General features: G+C 33.4%; 1 protein-coding gene across 2 annotated transcripts in view; it reads left to right on the top strand.

Annotated features, from left to right (window-relative positions):
* Positions 1 to 15070, top strand: part of LOC143236692 (uncharacterized) — a 67329-nt gene that overhangs the window by 32880 nt on the left and 19379 nt on the right. For both annotated transcript variants that reach the window (XM_076475103.1, XM_076475105.1), the window contains 2 exons: positions 5475 to 5692; positions 7132 to 9145. In XM_076475103.1, the coding sequence (XP_076331218.1) occupies positions 5475 to 5692; positions 7132 to 9145 (2232 nt within the window). The remainder of the gene's footprint in view (positions 1 to 5474; positions 5693 to 7131; positions 9146 to 15070) is intronic.

Genomic DNA, 15070 nt, shown 5'->3' with positions numbered 1-15070 from the left:
TGGAGGCCGTATTCATCTGTGTTTCCTTGGGTCATATCATCACTATTTGTTCTCTTTACTTGACTCCTGAAAATAATTATAAACAGTCAGACCTTGATGCTCTCATTGAGCAGGTATTATTCCCCTTTTTACTACTGGGGGATTTTAAGGGGCATAATCCCCTATGAGGTGGTGCTGGTATTGATGGGAGGGGTTGTGCTATAGAGCATATACTCTTAGACCACAGAAACTATCTCTCTTCATTACTGGTTCTTATACTTATTTTCATGCACCTAGTCAGTCTTTTACTGCTATAAATCTTTCTGTCTACTCCCCTTTACTTTTCACTTACTTTTCTTGGAGGGTTGACAGTAATCCACAGGGCAGTGATCATTTTCCTATCATTTTGAGAGAGATTTGCCATGGTCATTGCCATCTGACCTGTATGCCTCGATGGAAGTTGGACCAGGCTAACTGGCCTTTCTTCACTGCTCGCTCAGAATTTGATCCTGGCATTGTGTGTAAGTCATTGATAGATGACTGTGTGGCATCAGTATCTAACTGTGTTGTTCAGGCAGCTGCTTAGTGTATTCATAAAACCTTGACATGTTTCCCACAGTATTCTAGTTCTGCTTGCCACATGACAAGATAAGCTCAAAAATGGGCTAGGGATACCTTTTGTAGGTATCCCACGTTTTTAAACTACATTGAATTTCAGTGGGCTCATGCAAATGGCAGGCAGGATTCCACCATGGACAAGGATATACTGGAAAACATGTTGAGGTTTTAGGAATACATTGAGCAACTGCTTGTATAATACAGTCAATTGCTGCTGCCACACAGTCGTCTATTGATGGGTTACAGACAATTGCAGGATCAAGTTCTGCAAGAGCAGTGAAAGAGGGCCAGTTTGCCTGATCCAGCGTCCACCTGGGCACGCAGGTCGGGTGACATTGACCACGGCCAGTCTCTCTCAAGATTATAGGAAAATGATCACTGCCTCATGGATTATTGTCAACCCTCCATGAAAAACGGAAAAATAATGTTCCAGGCTAAAAATCTATTGTGCCCTTTTTCAATCAAAACTGGACTATGGGTTTCTGGTCTATGGCCCTGCCTGGACCTCTCCCTTGAAATGTTAGACCGTGTTCACCACCATGGGCTTCAGATCTGCACAGGAGACTTCCACACTTTTCCAGTACAGAGTTTGTACATGCCATTTCTTTTGCCCTGGATCATATAGAAGCTATGCAGTACATGAACTGTACTATTTATACCAAACATTTAACTCTCTGTTAGCATTAGAATTGCTTCATGTCAATTCTCACCCTATTCTTGCTGATATTCAAAACCAGCTGGCCCATTTCTCTTTAACATCTACTTCTTTCCAGTTTTACTGGATACCAGGCTACATTGGTATTCATAGGAACGAGCTTGCCAACACTGCAGTTAAGTCTGTTTGCTCTGGAATTATCACTGCTGTGCCTGTTCCATACATGGACTATGGTCCTGTATTCAAGGCTCGGCTCCATGCCAGTTGGTAGTCGACTTGGAGTGAGCAATGTGAAAACAAGCTTTTCCAATAAAACTCTCTATTGAACTGTGACCATCTTGTTTCTGTAAAGATCAGAAAGAGGGAGTTGTCCTCACTAGACTTTGCATTGGTCACAGTTTTTTAACACTTCATTTTCTTTTATCTGGGACTGATGCACCAATGTGTTGCCTGTGTGACACTGAGGTCACAATAAGCTACATTTTACTGTTGTGCCATTGTTATGACTCTCAGCAATGGCACCATTTTAGACATGTTTTCGTCCCAAAGTTTATCCCTAATGTTGGACACTCTCCACCTTACAAATATTTTTTTATTTTTTAAAGGCCATTGACCTTTTTAACACTATTTAAGTTTTTAATTCACAAATTAGACCTTTTTTAATATGACTTCTTTTCATGAATTAAAGTAAAACTAGTTCAATATGAAATTAGAAAATGGCCATAACGTCAAATAACTTGAAATCAGGACTGGAAAGGCCAACTTCAGGTGACTAACGCTGATATTTGAGCTTACTAGTTAGTCATTCTGGTGAGTTATAATGATTAAAATTATGCCATGGAAAGTTCTTTAAAACTAATATTACTTTAATTTCTCTCTTACTGCTGTAAACTAGATAAAAAATTTGGATTTAACACTATTTACATTTTTAATTCAAAAATTTAACTTTGTTTTATTTTACCCTGATTCCTTTTTTATGAATTTTAATGATTTTACTTCACTTTTAACTTTTTATTGGATGTTTGGTGCAGATTCCCCAGTTGTTTTGTGCCATAAAACACCAAACCAACCAACCAAATACATTCTGAACATGCACCTCTAATTTAAGGATGCCTGCCATGCATCATAGAACAGTGCACGACAATTGAAGTTGTATGAAATCCTTATGAAATTTTAATATGTATTTTGTGTATTTTTTGCATGTTATGTTTTTAAACACTAATCAAATAGAGTCAACAGAGCTTCAGATATTTGTATTCCTGTCTTAACAGTTAAAAATGAAAGAGGCAAAGCTAGGCTTCAACTCACCACTTTACAGTTTGAACACATATTGGATCCTGCACTTGAAATTCACAGATATCATGTAACACTTGAACTTTTGCAACCAAAATTAATTTGTGAATGACAATTTCTCCAAAACATTTAAATTATTGTCTAGAATTCTAATGGTATAATTACTTTGAGAAAATTTGAGTTAAAATAAAAAACACATTTGACTGAGAATTGCAAATAATGGAGGTATGATAGTTAAGACACTAGTGTAGCCCTCACTATCCAGCACAAACACTTGTGAAGTTCAGTTAGGCAAACCGGGTTCCTGAATGTTTGGGCTGGCCCCTAGATATGAAGATGTTTGTTGAGGTTTGTTCTAGATGTAGTTCATTTAAAAATATTGTTCTCAAAAATAACTTCTAACCAATTCATCCATGATGACACTTCAAAGTAAATCCTTCAGTTATATAACGTAACTCATTTATAGTACAAGTTAAAAAAAATCACTTAATTCAAAATCTTACAAAAGTGGTGTATGTGCATGTGCTACTTTTACACATTTTTACATCATATATATATATATATATATATACACACACACATGTAAACCAAATGCATGGTTTGGAAAGCATTTACTCAAGGGTTTTAGATTGTTATTAATACTATTTCATTCTTGTCACATTCTGTACAGTAGACTGGTGGTATCTATTTTATACCCTGTAGTGATTTTGTATTTTCTTCATAAACACAAGTATTTTATACAACAAGGACATTAGGTTTTATTAAGCATTTTCTGTTATGTAGAACATAACAAGTATTTTTAATTCAATAAAATGAAATAAATTTGAAATAATTCAAATAAAATTGAAGCTGAATAAAAAGAATTTTGCTGAATCTGCCCTGTAGCTTTAAAGAAATAAATTTGGTTGCTGTAATAATTATAGTAACTATCTTATGAAGGGTGAGTTTAAATCACAAACTTTTGTTATTGGCAATTTAACTGCTCTTAAATATAACAGCAACATTATTTGGTCATGATAAACCATATATTAGGTTATAAGTATAGACTGTGTGACTAGGTACCTCTTTTTCCTAAGTTGTATAATTCTACTTCATTTTCTTGCCCTTATATATTTTTGGTTATGTAGATCAAAATGGTATATTTTAAACAACAAACTTGAGATAATTATTAATTTTTACATGATGGAATAAATTTTAATACATTATTGATTTGTTCAGATGTTTGTACAAAGTCAAAAGTACAGTGTTATGTTTAGAAACTTAACTGAAAATTTCTCGATTCCAACAAAAGAACTTTCAAAGTTAAGGTAACATACTGGAAAGCAGGAAACAAATACTTTAAAAAAAACAAAAAAATAAAGTTTGTCACATAAAAAGAGATAGTAGTAATAAGCAGTATTGTGATAGAGCCATGATAAATGAAATTTAAATAAATGCTTATCTTGTTAATTCACTACTAGATACATAGTAGCCAAAAACACTGTAAAGAAAACTGTGTTAATAGAATTATATTGGGGTGTATTTCTTAATAAAAAAATGCAAAAAATCATTGGTAAATTAGACCTTGACTGTTAATTTTAACCTTGGTCATATGCAATGATTTACGTGATGCTACTGTTTGTAAATGTATGGAAATACTCTTTTCTCTTTTCTTACATGTTTCTTTACCAAGTGTCCAAAACCAGTAGTGAAGGAGTTCAATTTTATTTTTATTTTTTCGTCTTTTCTGTGTTGATTTTCTATTTTTAATGTATCTGTTGCAAATTAGTTTTATCACTGTTTAATTAGTTTAATTTTCTGTTTTGCTTTATGCTTTGTTGATAAGCAGTCTTGATTACGCTTTTAAAGCATCTGCATTCTTGTACCTTAAGGGATACCTTTAAAAATTACTTGACTTACAAAATATGTAAGTTATTGAAGAATTATCATGAAAAAATAAACTTTTTTTTCCATATTTTAAAGGTAAAAAATAGGGTGTATTCCTAACCCAAAATTCATGGCCACACTCAAATAACATTTCTGTCCAATGTAGAGATATCTTCCACTGGAGGATTCTGTTACATGGGTCAGTAAAGATGTGGCTCACTGTTTGAAATTTCACCTGTAACACCTTTTGAATAACATTGTAGTGAAAAATAGCTTAGTAACTGTAGGTATATAAATATTATAAAAGATAAAAACATTTTTTTAGCTATATGAATTTTGTATCAGTGAAAAATTGTTTCGTAACTGCCAAATTTTTGTTACAACTTCTACATAAATTTTTATTATTGCAAAAAGTGCAAATGCAAATAAAAATATTTGCCAATAAAAATTAACTACATTATAGCAGAAAAAATGTATAAACCAAAGGTTTGTAAATCAAGGGATTTCTGTATTTGTTCTCTTGATTTTTTTAGTTTTGAAGATTTTCACTTAGAAGATTGTTGAACAGTTGCTATTTATACTTTATTGTTATTGTCCACTATTTGAAACTTTTAATTTAATTTTCTTTACCTATTGTTAAAACATATGTTATTACTGACAAGTACAAGTAAATGTGGATTACAGAAAATATATTAAAATTTTAAATTATGTTTTAAATAAAGTAATCTGAAAACACAGATATTTATACAAAATATGGTTAAAATAGCATGTATTCATTTTAGAAGAAGACTAATTTTATTATAAAAATATTTACAACCTTTTTAAAAGTGAGTCACTCAGTATAAACTGATATTTTATATTGTACATAGTAGAATTTTATATAATATTTCATGTTCTGAAGTTATGTCAATAAAACTGAAAAACTTGGTATAGAATACCACATGTTATATTCTTAAGAGTACTAGTGCAAACTGATGATTATCTTCAGCACTATATGATGGTAAGTTTAAATAATAAAATATTACTCTAGTTTTTTTAATAATTATTATTTTCTTTTTATCAGGTGGTCTTCATGCTATAGCAGAACTAATTCAGATTGATCATAAAGCCCATGGTAACACTAGTGACTCGTACTGTGTAACATTGAGACGTTATGCTGGCATGGCATTGACTAATCTCACCTTTGGAGATGGCACTAATAAAGCTCTTTTGTGTTCAAAGAAAGCTTTTATTTATGCATTAGTAGCTCAGATACATTCACCATGTGAAGATCTTCGGCAGGTATTTGTTCTGATATTATATATTTTCTTCAAATTTTATTTATTTTGCTTACCTTTTGACAGTTCATTGATAAATTTTATTGTTTGCAATTGGTATGCTTGTAGATTACTATTGTTATAAAATTTCACCTGATTCTTTTTTTTAAGTTTTATTCCATAAGCCTCAGTTATTGTATGACACCCAATAATGCCAGGCAGATCTTGTGAAATGTTGTGAATAAAATAAAAGTTTTACTATATACAACTAATAAAAACTTGTGTGAATTTTCAAAACCTAATTTTTCTAATATTTAATTCACATTCCTTTGTTGGTTGCTAATGTTAGCTTTAGACACCATGCTGAACAGTTTTCCAAACCATTTTTAAACATGAAGAAGGTCTTGGCATTTGTTCAAATCATCATTCATTTCATATAAAATAAAAGTTCATGTGAATCCTTAATACTCATTAATCAATGTAAAAATGAGAAATCCACATATAATCCATATATTCAGACTTTCCTATTCCTCTAATTGTTGTTTCTTCACTCCTAGTTCTGTTTTAGTGCTGAATGGATATCATTGAATGCTTAAAAATCATTTGATTATTGAACAGAAACCTTTTCTTGGATATAAGAATTTTCTTAGTGTTTCAACTTTTCATTCTTCTATCTATCAGTCTTTTATCATCTTTTATTGATAGTTTTATTTTTGAGTCATAGAATTTCAACACATGTTATACTAGGGTAGGTAATTATAAACAAAACTGCCTGATTAGCAACTTCTTTCTTCATAATAATAATAATAAGAAAATTACACTGCATCCAAATAAGAAAACAAATATAAAAGTTAATGTTGATGCTTTAATTTCTTATAATTTATTGAAATATAGGAAAGATAATTATTTTATCAAAACAGAATGTTAGGTATAAAGTAAGTCTTTTTAATGTAGCTGACAAGTAAACACAGAAAGAGAAATTTTTTTATGTCGTTTATATCTTATTCATATATGTATATAATGCAGTTAGATGTTAAAACTTGTATGCCAGTAAAAAGCAGATTTGTTTTCAAGAAAAAATTTTTCACAATTTAATCTACTTTGCAAAAAAACATTTTCTCTGATATACAGTGTATTTCTCTGACTTGAGTATCATGTTTTAGTGGGATGTCTTAAATGTTTGCCAAGTTTTATGTTATTTTAGTATTGAATTGTGTAAATGGAAAAATAATTCTACTTTCAAACATTTTCATTCACTTAAGTAATAGGTTTCTATTTAGGACTTATATAATGTCAGTGTTTTATCTCTGTTCATATAATTTGTCTTAAGGTTTTCAAAATAACATTTGTATTGCAAAACTAAGGTGTAAGAAAAAAAGAAATTGATATATATTTTAAAAGAAATTGATATATTTTATTCTGTATGCATACTAAATCTAAGAGTTGATGGTTTCTTTTCACCAGGTAACAGCTAGTGTCTTGCGTAACCTTTCATGGCGAGCTGATTCCATTAGTAAACAAACACTGAGAGAGGCAGGGAGTGTCACTACTCTTATGAAAGCTGCCATTGAAGCCAAAAAAGAATCTACACTGAAAAGTATTTTGTCTGCACTCTGGAATCTCTCAGCTCACTGTAGCAGTAATAAGGCAGAAATCTGTGCCATAGATGGTGCATTAGCATTTTTAGTTAGTACCCTTACTTACAAGAGCCCTTCCAAAACATTGGCAATTGTAGAAAATGGTGGTGGAATTCTTCGAAATATTTCTAGTCATATTGCTGTACGAGAAGACTATCGCATTATCTTAAGAAACCATTTCTGTTTACAGATTCTTCTACAGCATCTGAAGTCTCCTAGTCTGACAGTTGTAAGCAATGCATGTGGCACTTTATGGAACCTGTCAGCTCGCTGTGCTGAAGATCAGAGAACACTTTGGGAATTGGGAGCAGTAGGGATGCTTCGCAACCTGATTCATTCTAAACATAAGATGATATCAATGGGTAGTTCTGCAGCTCTTAAAAATTTACTTTCTTCAAAGCCTTCAGGAGTTCCATTGTCTTTATCTGCTTCTTTGGAAAGTAGCCAGTTTAGGTCTGGAACTCACAAGATGCCATCATTACATGTTCGAAAGATGAGAGCATTGGAAGCTGAAATAGACCAAAGTCTATCAGAAACATATGACAACCTGGATAGTCCCAAAGCAAGCCCAACATACCATACTCCACTAGATGGAAAATTTTTCTGTGATACAAATATAAAAAATTCGGATAGATCTCAACATTTTATTCCTCTTCCAGAAGAAATGTACTGCAATGTTCCAGTTAATTTTGTTCCTCATTCAGACATTCATGACAATTCTCAGTCAGAGCCCATCCAAAGACCTGATTCTACAAATGATGTTTCATCTTTCAAAAAGGAAAAATGTTATCCAATGTTAAAAGCAAAGAATACTAGTATGCATTGTTTGGAAAAGGCTCATGCAAGAACAGATAACATCAGAATAACTTATCCTTTAAAGCGCAGTGGACAAATACATTGTCCAAAATCAGAAACTCTTCATTCTTCAAGAGCTAGGTTGGAGATTCCAGTTTCTCTGGTGGAAAGTGAAATTCAGGATTTGAGTGGACCATCTGGACACCAATATGACGAAGAACATGCTTTCTCAGAAGAACCCTCTCGGGCTTTAGAAAGTGAACATGGCAATATCCTATCCTGCAGATATATACCTAAGTATACGAAGTTGGTTCAGAAACCTGAATCTGTGAATATTGAAGAGAAAAATTCTTATGACCAAATGAATGATTATAGATGTAAATATTCTGATGAAAATAGTAACCTCTTTTTGGCAAATGGACGTGCTAACCATGATAGAAGTGTAACCCTACATAAGAGACAAGAACTAGCTAAACCTTATCCAGTACAAGATACTTGTAACACAAAAACACCTATTTGTAAATCTAGAAAAAGTATAAATGATTCTTTAGATATAGAGTTATTGCACCATTCCTCACAGGTAAAACCAATATATGAAAAAGATAAAGATAGTATAAATCAGAAAATTAGCTGTGAAGGCTTACCTAAGATGAATCTGGAAAGATCAGATCAACCAACAAATTTCACAGTAATGTATAAAGAAAATATTCAGGAAATGGATGAGTGTCAAGAGATTCCTCTTCATTCACCAGATGTTAAAGGGAATAAAAACAAACACAAACACACATCAGTTGATGATTACTCAGTGAATATATGCTCGATTCAAAATACTCCTTTGCAATTTTCACCTCCTTCTTCACAGATGGATCTTATTAATTTTGATAATATACAATCCATTGGAAGTAAATCTTCAGATACAATTGGTCATAAGAGTGTAAACTTTCAGTCTGTTGACCAGAATGAAAACAATTCCAAGAACAATGATGACTTAATAGAAGAAACTACCTTAGTGAAAGAGTTATTTATTTGTCAAAATGAAAATGAAGGTAAACTGAGTTTATTTTGTAGTTTTGTATGGTTTTTTTTCATGTATTAAGTCTTTTCAAACTTCTGCTGATTAAAACTAACATTTTTACCTAGCTGAAAGGACTAAATCACAATGAAGTAGTAAAAAAATACTGAAATGAATCAAACTATAAATCTTTTTACCATGTTGATGTAGCACCATGAAATTTACGTGTTAATTTTTTTAAACCTCATTTTGGAAGCTAACTTTTTTGTAGTTTATGTACAAGGTACCCCTGTTCTAGTTATACAGTTAGATATTGTTATATAGAACAGTTGTAGTTACAATACATTAAAGATAAAAATCACCTTTTTTTGTTGTTCAAATAATGTATTTACATTATTGGAGTTTTAGCTGCCTTAATGTTTACTCTCCCCTAACAGCACTGTTAGACTGTTTGCACTGAGAGTCTTTAGCTTGCAATGAAAGAAACTTTAACAATATTCCAATACAGTACTTACCTCTACCCACTAAGTGCTGCCCTCTATATACATATATTTTATTTACAAATGCCAAAACATTGCACACTTACCTTTTTAGAAGTAGTAAATTCCAATGTGTCTCTCATGCAGATCATTATGTGTTATCTCTTAACCAACAGTAACATGGTATGCTTATATGACTCACTTTACACTCCTCTACCGAACCTTCAATTCTCTTTTGACTGCTTTCACAAACAAATGTTTTGTGCTTCACAGTTTCTTCTGTGACACGTTTTAATTTTGTTTGAAGTTGATTTTGATTTATGGTCATACATTACCACTTTTCTTCTAGTTTATTATTGTCACTTTTCTACACTTGTCTCTTTGTGTTGTTTAGTAAGTTATAAATTCTGAAGTCAATGTTACCACCTCAGGGGTCATACCAGTGAAACATCTTTTGTCTTGGACCTCAGGTGCGGGTGACCTGATGGTGGATCCTTCTGATTTTGTCCATCAAGAAATTGAGTGATCTGTGGTTCATCCTTTGTTCCCTGAAATTGCTTGAGCTCATTCTGATTTGGCTGATGTTGTTCGGCATGATGACAATTTTGATTGCCTTTTTATCCTTCCAAGTATGCTGTTCCTTCCCAGGACCAGCCTGAAGATTCGATTAGGCCTTTCTCAGGTTTCATGGATTTTGTATCTCAGGTTTATGATGTTTTGACTTTTTCTCCAATTTCTTATTCTTCTCCTCATCCTTTTTTGTTGCATGAGCATTCTTCTGAACTCCTTCAAGTTTTGCCTCCTTCTCATAATATTTGGGTACACAATAATCACTTTCTCTCCTGTTTAGATTATGAGAGGATACGCATGCTGCACTCCACCCTCTAAAAGCCTATGATCAGTTCACACTAGCTTACTGTCAAGCTAAATTTCAGTGTTTAATCACCAGTTGTTGGGTTTCTTATTGTCTCTTTGAAAGGTGGCTTCCAAATCTAATATTAACTTCACACATTCCCAATATTCTCATGAATGTGTTACCATTACTACCCTCTTCTGGTTCTTTTTTCCATACATTTTCTCTCAGAGGCTCTCCACAGAAATCGAAAGGGATTTATTAGCAATACCTTTCACTTTTGCCCATATTTCCTTCTTCGCACTGTCATTACATACGTGGCTTCTTTGTTGTTGGGATCTTATTAGTAGAGGCTATATTCTGGTTCTAGTTAATTTGTCTTCAACTTATCTCAGAGACTTGCATCTTGCTTCTTCTCTTCAATTTTATGCCTATGACATGATTCCTAATGATATTGAGCTGCTGGTAATGTCTGCCCCACAACAGTCCACCCTTTCAACTTTTATGACCCATTTATCTTAATATGAGCCTTCCATACCTAATATTCCTGTATCCCATTATTTACCCTAGCCTTCCAATTTGAGTATTTCCTCTCATCGATGTCGTCATTGATGTATCATCTGTTGTCTCCATCACTAGAGACTACCCAATAGGTTAAGGGCCAGCAGCAGTTCAATTGTTGGATATTCTTCTTCATTTGCTTTTCTTTGTCAAGCATCACCACAAAGGTTCTTTCAGAGGAATTCTTTCTTGCTTTTCTTTCTCTGTCTCTCATTGCTCTTCCCCCTTCAAATCCTGTGACTCACCAGCATCTGTCAGAGGCAGTTCAGGATTTACTTTTGCAGTGAGATATTGAATCAGTTCATCACGGTTCCCAAAAAAACTGGGGATTGTGACAGTTTATTAATTTGTCATACTTCAACCACTTTGTTGCACTCCCAAAGTTTGCTGTAGAGTCTTTTCTTACTTGAGATGGGAACTTCTGGGATTATGGATGACAGTGCTTATCTACACATCCCAATTGCACTTTGCTCATTACTTTAGCTTTGTTTTATTCATCTCAGGGTGGTTTACCAATTTTGGGCTCTCCCTTTTGGACTTAACTCATCTCCATATGTGTTCTGTCATGTATTTTGAGCCTTTGGTCTCCCTATTAATACTCTGTGATTGTGGTTTTATCATTACATGGATACTTCTAGATCATTATGAGCAGGAATTGACCAACCACACTCAGCAACTCCTTTCTGTAGCAACCTGAATGGGATAGTTGATAATGTTGGAGAGGCCATCCTTCAATTCATTTCATATTTGGTGTATTTGGGGGTCTTTAAGTTCCACAACAGCCAAGTTCTCTCTTCTCCTTTATGCCTCAGTTCTGTGGAATTTTTAGTTCATTACTCCTCTTAGATTGTTCACATACTGTTTAAGAGGTTTTGTTGCCTTTGGGGATGCAGTCTACAATGACCATATAGGTCCCCTTTTGTTATGTCCACATGAGATCCCTGCAATGGATATTTCATAAATAATGGAAACTTGCATAGTATCCTCTTTCTGCCACCATTTCTCTTTTACCTTTCCTAAGAGTCAGTCTGCTGTACTAGTTATCCAATATAGTGTTTATTAGATCATTTTTAAGAGACATTTGCCTCCTTTGCCCTCAATTGGATGCATTTGCTACTGGCCTTGATACAAAGTTCCTCAACTTAAATCCCCTCTCCTGCTTCCACAAGCTCTGGCTGTCAATGCCTTCAGCCAGGATTGGTCTCACAAATACATTTATGTGTACCCTTCAATTCATTTGTTTTGTAGGGTGATTTCTTTGGTACACTGTACTTCATGTCTAATCCTCCTGATTCTACCCCATTGCCCAGCACAACCCTGGCTTCTGAGGCTCCAAAATTCACCTCTCATCACCACCTTCCTCTGTTTCTCTCCCTTTTTCATGTCTTGATTTCATCTCCTTCATTCCAGTTTTCCTGTTCTGCATCTTCATGCATGGCTTTTGTCTAGTTCTTGGTGAGGAAATCTGGCTTCATGATTTGATTTGCATCCTGTTAACTAGTTCCATTTGTCCATCTTCCACTGCAGTTTACCAGCACAAGTGAAAGGTCTTATGGTGTTGGTCTGCTGACAGAATTTGAGCATGGAAGTTCTTACCATTTTTCATTTCCGAACCATTGGGTTTGTGAATCATGGAGGCTTCCTCCTGAATGGTTTTCATTAAAATGTTGGCTATGATCTTTCAGTCAAGAGTAGAGTGTTGTTGTTCTGCTGATGTAGGTGCAGCATAGCAATCTGCTACTACTTGCACTATCACAAAAAATGATCTGTTACCTTCCTGGATGAAGTGACTCCTTGTATTGTTTACTAATATCCACATCCACAGGAGTTTATTCATCATCTTACAAGCTTATGTTGCCTCCTTACATTTTATGCACTACTGAACTGGTTGACATATTTTGTACTATTTATTTACACATACAGTTGAGTTAATCTGTTGCATATGCAATTCCCCTTTAGAATGGGAGCCCTCACCCTACTTTCATGTGGACATTGGTTCCCAGCATGGAAGTGTTGGATTTGAGTGAACCAATTAGCATAAGTTGTCACACAAGTTGAATTCATTCTCTCAGTGCCAGATGGCCAGTCCTGGATTGCTGTAAGGTATTGATCCTTGTGTGTAATACACAATTCTTCAGTTGGAAGTGAAGATGATATGATCCTCATCCTACCCTTGAGTGGATGTCAGTACCACCCTAGAGGAGGTTTTGGATGTAGTTGACTTGCAGAGTATGGTCCAACACATCCTAGCCACTCTATGTCTTGCAATTTCCGTTCTTGTGTATTACAAATTTCTACACTCAGTCCAAGATTATACCTGGTTCAGAAGTGGTGCAGTCCTTTTTCTCTAAAATACAGATATCTTTCTCTTGTGGTCAGGGGTATCCTTCAAATGCTTCTGTAGGTACAAGCATTAGTTCCTCCTCCTTCTCAATGTAGGATTCGAGGTAATCTTGCAAAAGGAGCTAAGTACCATATCTGAAATTATAATTCTGTTGTACTAAAAATGTATTACCGATAGATAGTATCCTCTACTCACATTTTCCATCCTTTTTCCCCGCTTCTCTGGTGCTCACATCTTCCATCAAACTTAAAAGTGAAGGTTTGGTAGAGGAATTTAGAAGGAGTCACATGCTACTATTGGTTAATAGATGATGCATGATAATTTGCATAAGAGACACATTGGAATGTACTAATTCTAACAAGGGGAGTGTGCAAGGCTTATGGTATGAGTAAAGAAGAAAGGTTGCATATAGAGGGCAGCACTTGACAAAAATAACTAATCTTGTGAGAGAAGTAATTACCTTTCAGGAATACATTTTCAGCTTATGAAAATTATGACTTTTTGAAACTTCACTATACCACTAAAATTCGTTGTTTAATTACTATAATAGAATCTTAAGAAAGCAAGTTTGGCAAAAAGAAAAACATGGAGGTTCACATATGATTTATGTCAAGTAAAATAATCTTGATTTTTGGTTTAACTTTTGTTTATAAATGCTCTGGTAGTATAAAAGAGTGATTTGTGTCTGTCCAGCTTTCTTGTTAGTTCTGTCTTTTTTATCACTTAGGGTTATAAGCAGAGAAAAAGAATCTTCAGATAAACAGTGTAGATGAACTTTTCTAACAGCATGCTCATAAAATTTTAAATTATTTATAATATAAAGTAGATTACGAAACTACATATTGTTGCCTTGTCTTTGTGGTTTTGACTTGATGTTATATTTTAGTGATTTTTGGTAGCACATTTATTTAAAAATATTTAGTTTAATTTCTTATTTTTTTTTTTGCTATTAAGCTGAGAGAATTTTAGTTGTGATTTATCAAATACCAAATACAGTCTGTTATATACATGTTTTCTAAGGCAATTTGTAATACTGTTTGGAATTTAGATTTAATTGCCTTAGTGTTTCTTTACACACAAAAAAATGAAAATCTGATCTGTGTCAGGAATATCACTTCTGGAATTAGATAGAGAACTGGAAATATACTGAATCATGCTAGATGTGGGAAATTGTCTAATTTGTACAAATATATAAAAGATGAGACAGATCTGTTTCAGTATGAAAAAGTTCCACATCTATCCAGAGATAGAATTTTTTTGTTTTTGCTTAACAAACATTTTTACCAGAAAAATAAATCAGACTATAAAATGGGAAATCTTATGTGGTTTAAGTTATTTGTGTTTAATGTTAAAGGATTAATTGCCATACCAAAGTTAACATTAAGTAAAAGGATATTAAAAGTGTTAATTGTTTTTAAGATGTTAAACAAACAAGAACAGGCCAATAATAAAGTAAACATCACTTTAATTTTCTGCTATGTGTATAATACCTTTTTAAATGTTCAAGTACAAGATTAATGTTACTTTATTCTTTGTGTTTTTTTTGCTTCTAAAGGTAAAATAGCTGCCTCATGTTATGTCATTAGCTTACTTGAAAAGAGCAATAAGTATTCTTTTTTTCTGTGGTTAAAATTTTGAATGAAATTTAAAATTTTCTCAAGAGCTTCAATTGTTCTTTTTAATTAAACATGTTAATATCACAAGTCAAAGGTTACATTAAAG

The sequence above is a fragment of the Tachypleus tridentatus genome, chromosome 13 (genome assembly GCF_004210375.1).
Source record: "Tachypleus tridentatus isolate NWPU-2018 chromosome 13, ASM421037v1, whole genome shotgun sequence".
Classification (NCBI taxonomy): domain Eukaryota; kingdom Metazoa; phylum Arthropoda; class Merostomata; order Xiphosura; family Limulidae; genus Tachypleus; species Tachypleus tridentatus.
Note: the sequence above shows the minus strand (reverse complement) of the source record. Positions and strands in the feature narration are given on the sequence as shown.